This window comes from Gavialis gangeticus, unplaced genomic scaffold (genome assembly GCF_001723915.1).
Source record: "Gavialis gangeticus isolate Ggan-Ray unplaced genomic scaffold, GavGan_comp1, whole genome shotgun sequence".
Lineage (NCBI taxonomy): Eukaryota > Metazoa > Chordata > Crocodylia > Gavialidae > Gavialis > Gavialis gangeticus.
This window is the reverse complement of record NW_017729030.1, coordinates 17,184,844-17,189,242: the sequence shown is the minus strand read 5'-3', so window position 1 is coordinate 17,189,242 and position 4,399 is coordinate 17,184,844. Positions and strand designations below refer to the sequence as shown.

Here is a 4,399-nt window from a genome sequence, read left to right as displayed (position 1 = left end):
CTCATTGTGCAACAAACCTTAGAAAAGTATGCCATATTCATAAATGTTTTTCTTCAAAGACCAGCACTACCACCGAGGAAACAAGCCTCATCCACTTGCACTCCTCAGTCCATGACCAAACCAACAAGCTAGGTTTGTACACAATTTAGACTGAATATATGCCCCACTTAAGGTCTTCAAGACAAGCACTTATAGACATGGCTTAATTGTTCTCACACTAAGAAAGAATAAGCAAGTGGGCTTGTTTCTGTAGCAGATCCCCTGTGCTCAACAGGGAGGCAGTTTAGACCTGCCCTTGACAACTTCACCCATGCTTATGTAAAAATGTAATAATTCCCCTCAAATTTCTCCCCGACTTTTTTCAACCTCTGCTTTCTTGGTTAATAACAGGTTTTAGGCCACTTCCCTGAAAAGCAAGAGAAATATAAAAGGGGATGTAGAGCTATCCTCCGCTGAACTTAAGAATGTTTGTAATACAACATGTTTGGCTGGACAAATTTTCCAGCAGATATCTTGATAACATAGCCTCTTCTCCCCATTATTCTGAATGTCTGAACTCCTGTCAGATGGGTTTCAGCAGGCAGGAAACAAGCAAGTACGTCAGAGTGCCCATCATTACCTTCTGCATCTGCCTGTCATTATCCTATGAGTCAATTCCTTCTGGATCAAAATTCAAGGAGCAAATGCCTGCCTAGAGTACATGGAACACTTAGTGCTTGTAATAAATGTGCTTAAAGCTGGAGTGGCAGTCATAAGCTTACTCTGAAAATGTTTTCTGCTTTTGGCAGAATACAGTACATTTTTTCTTATTACAAAGCATTCCTGATTTAATGCATGGAAGATGCAAGTATATTTTCATGTTTATTTCTTTTAATATTAAAGTTGAAATCTTAATAGTAAAGCTATCTGTTTACCTACTTATAAATGTAAAGAGATAATGAAAGTGGATGGGAATGATACAATTAAGACATTGTGAAGGCAATAGTTAATTTCTTGAATTAAAGGAAAAGAATCACAGCATTCCTCAGCATTTAATTAAATGGAGGTGGAGCATGGGAAGTAACTGATCATCATTTGCCCTGAGAGAACTTAGCACAGAAGCTTACTAAATGGAAATAAATACCTGAAATTAAGCTAGCTGTTTGCAGAATTTTACAAATTACCCCACATACCACATAATGTTGTGAAAGTATCAACAGAAACACATTGTAAACATATCAGTTAGCAGTTTGTTCATCCCCGCATTGATTATATAGTTGTAATACCTCACTGTAGACAAGGTATTGCACACAGTAACAGGTCAGATCCCCAGATCTGAGAACAAGACCTGAGAGGTCAGGGGAAAATTGAAGCAATGACTGCATATATTAGACCATGGCATACACACAGAGCTACTCTGATTAACCCTGATTCCACCTAGCCACAGCCATTCAAACACCTGATCATCTTCCTGGCCACTCAGGAAGACTCTGAGAGGGAAGCAAATGGCATAGGGCTAATTATACCATCTTTATGCTTTCTGTGATTTTTCAATGTCAGTGTCTACCTGCTTGCTTTGTTAAAGCAGACCTCGCTCTTCTTTGCCCCACCCCATACATCACAAAGGAGATGGAATTGGTGGCCATCATTAAGTTGCTAAAGGGCTCTGGAGAATTTAACATGACATAAATGTAAACCCTGAAACAAAGCTAACTTTTTTATTGTCTTAGCTGGCGTAGCAGACATTATTAATGGGCATGTCTATACAGACATTATTAATGGTCATCATATGATGCAGCCATATTTAGTATCCAGCTGCAGTATTTACATTGCTGACCAACTTCAAAAAATTTCACAGGCTAATTATACCCTTCATAATGATGTCTTCTGCATAAAGATGCCAATATGTTTAATATATAGATCCCTTTCCATGTGCCAGCTGGTACTAAATGTTGCCTGAGATGCTCAGATTCCCTCAGAAAACAAACCAATGTCTAAATAGTTTGCAGTTTATTCCTCTCTACTGAAAAACTAGCACATGTTGTTTATAACTCTGAAATAGCAGCAGCTGTTACTACAGCTTTGTACAAGTATGGAAAAACGATTATTTTCCAGTGTGTTGCCATTGGTTAGTCTCTGTAATGACATCATTATGCTCTGCAATATATTTTGGAAGACTGGCCAAGCTTCATGTCACTGAAATTAATAGAACTCTTTTTACAGTTGGATTCCCTGCCAAGATGAGGTGAATTTCCTCCGATCAAATGTACATTTCCAAATCTCTGATTTAGATTCTTTCCAAGTATGTGAAGAGTGCAAAAATCTACCATAATGTAAACTATCCCACCTACAGTTTTTTTAAGCAATAAGTAAGCCTTTGCTTTTGAGAAATGCCAGCGTAAGAAATTATTTTCTGCACTTCCACTCATCAATTCAAGCCAAAAATATTATTTTAACATTTCTAAGCATAGTGGGGTTTTTAAGACTGCTGGTTTGCATGGGGCAAAGTCTGTTGGGAGATCTCAGTCAAAAACTCAGTCTGTTTATGTATTACAATGCTAACACATAATGGCTTCATTGTACAGTTGTCTACTTATACACACCATCAGCTGCTTCAATGGGCTGCAGATCATGCTAGGGTTGATATGTCAGGATTGGTGGTAGTGGAAGGGTACATTACTACTTACTGTTTATAAATCTGTTTTATAAAACTTTACCACATCGTATTTAGAAAGGAGTTAAAATATCGCCATACCTGAGACTGTGCATTGATAGTGGCTCCTTCTTTAAGCAGGACTTTGACAACTTCGGCCTGTCCAGCCAAGGATGCAATGTGCAGGGCTGTATTCCCTTTCTGTTATGAAAAAAGATATCAACCCTCATTAAAAAACAGTTTAGACAGCAGCTGATTATAACAGTCAGAGTACAAGTCTACGCTAAGGCATGCCTTCATAGAATCCTGATTTACTCTGCAGCCCATAATGCTGTGCATACGTTACGTGGGAGAGAGCTGAACCTACAGCCCTACGGCATTCCAGAGGGGTGGTATAACAGCAACTCTCATGGATATAGTCCTATAACCTTTTGGGGTATTGCCTAAAGAGTTTTTAAGAGAAAACTAATCCATTACTTTCAGAACATAAATTTCAGTGGAATTAATTAAGGTTTTAGGTTAAATAAGAGGTAGACTACATCTCAAAATGCAAACAGAGGGCACAGGAAAGAATGACATTACTTAGGTAGTACTATCTGAGGCAAAAAAAAACCCCAAATATGTTCCAATGTCACTGTTGGGAGTCCTTGAGATAAAACTCCAAAGGACTTAAGAACACAGAACTAACATGGAAATAATATGTTCTGGTTTAAGAGGTGCTAATCTCAGAGCTGTTGCTGCTGTTGGTAAAATTAATGTAGGGTGTTGGTAAGGTGATGAAGTACATTAACAGTTTTAATGCCATACACCAAGTAGCTAAAGTGATGAGAATAAAACAGCAGAATAAGTAGTTTTATTTTTAGATTAGGTCTTCAGTCTGAAGTGTATCCTAATAGCCTCTTGGAATCCACTCTTATCACTGCCTGGTTTTCCCAATTAACTGTTCTTTGCTACAGTAAATAATTGCTTGTATATCTTTTTTATTTCCTAACTTAACCAAAACCATACTTTTATAGACATTTTAAGTTTAGCACTAAATGTTTTATAGTAAAGATTTTCTGAGTTCTTTAAATACCATCATTGCTCTCAAGCCTTTTAGGTCACTCGCATTAAAAATGAGAGGACCACTGCTGAGTGCAAATCAACCTTAAAACTTAGGTTCTTTTTTAAGTTACAATTTTAGTTATATTGATATGGTTGTAACCTGTGAGGCTGGATTATAAGAATAAAATGAAGTAGGTACAATTTTATAAGTCGGTCAGTCTCTCTGTCTTTCTTTTTTTTCCCCAAAGGAATCACTTAATACAGTCGGTAGTATTATTGAGTTTTCAACAGAATTACAGAGTCCAAGGATTCCAAACCAGAGTATAGACTAAATAGAAAAATGTGACATTATTACTTTCTCTCACTCTTTCAAGTGGGGGAGATGGGAAATTTCTTGCTCAACGGGATTCTATGAGATAAATTAGTAGATTATAGAATCTAAATTTTAGTGAAGCTCAGATGAGGACCAAACCTTAAAATCCAAGTAGGAACTCTCAGAATAAAAGTGTGTTTGTTTTTTTTAAATCTGAGGTTAGTTTGGAGGCTGAAAGCAGTAAATTAAGACCCCCTAAATTAAAAAGAAAGACAGGAGTCTGAAGGACAGGAGTGGAATTCTATGATATGGGAGAATTGTGGAGTTCTTCCATGCTGACTCATGGAGAAAAATGATATTTAGTTATAAATGTAATAAGAATTAGACAAGACAGGTTATTCCTTCAACTC

General features: G+C 37.1%; 1 protein-coding gene across 15 annotated transcripts in view; it reads right to left on the bottom strand.

The window, feature by feature from the left end:
* ANK2 (ankyrin 2) overlaps positions 1-4,399 on the bottom strand; it is a 779,379-nt gene that overhangs the window by 347,014 nt on the left and 427,966 nt on the right. For all 15 annotated transcript variants that reach the window (XM_019521994.1, XM_019522000.1, XM_019521987.1 and 12 more), the window contains exon 4: positions 2,735-2,833. In XM_019521994.1, the coding sequence (XP_019377539.1) occupies positions 2,735-2,833 (99 nt within the window). The remainder of the gene's footprint in view (positions 1-2,734; positions 2,834-4,399) is intronic.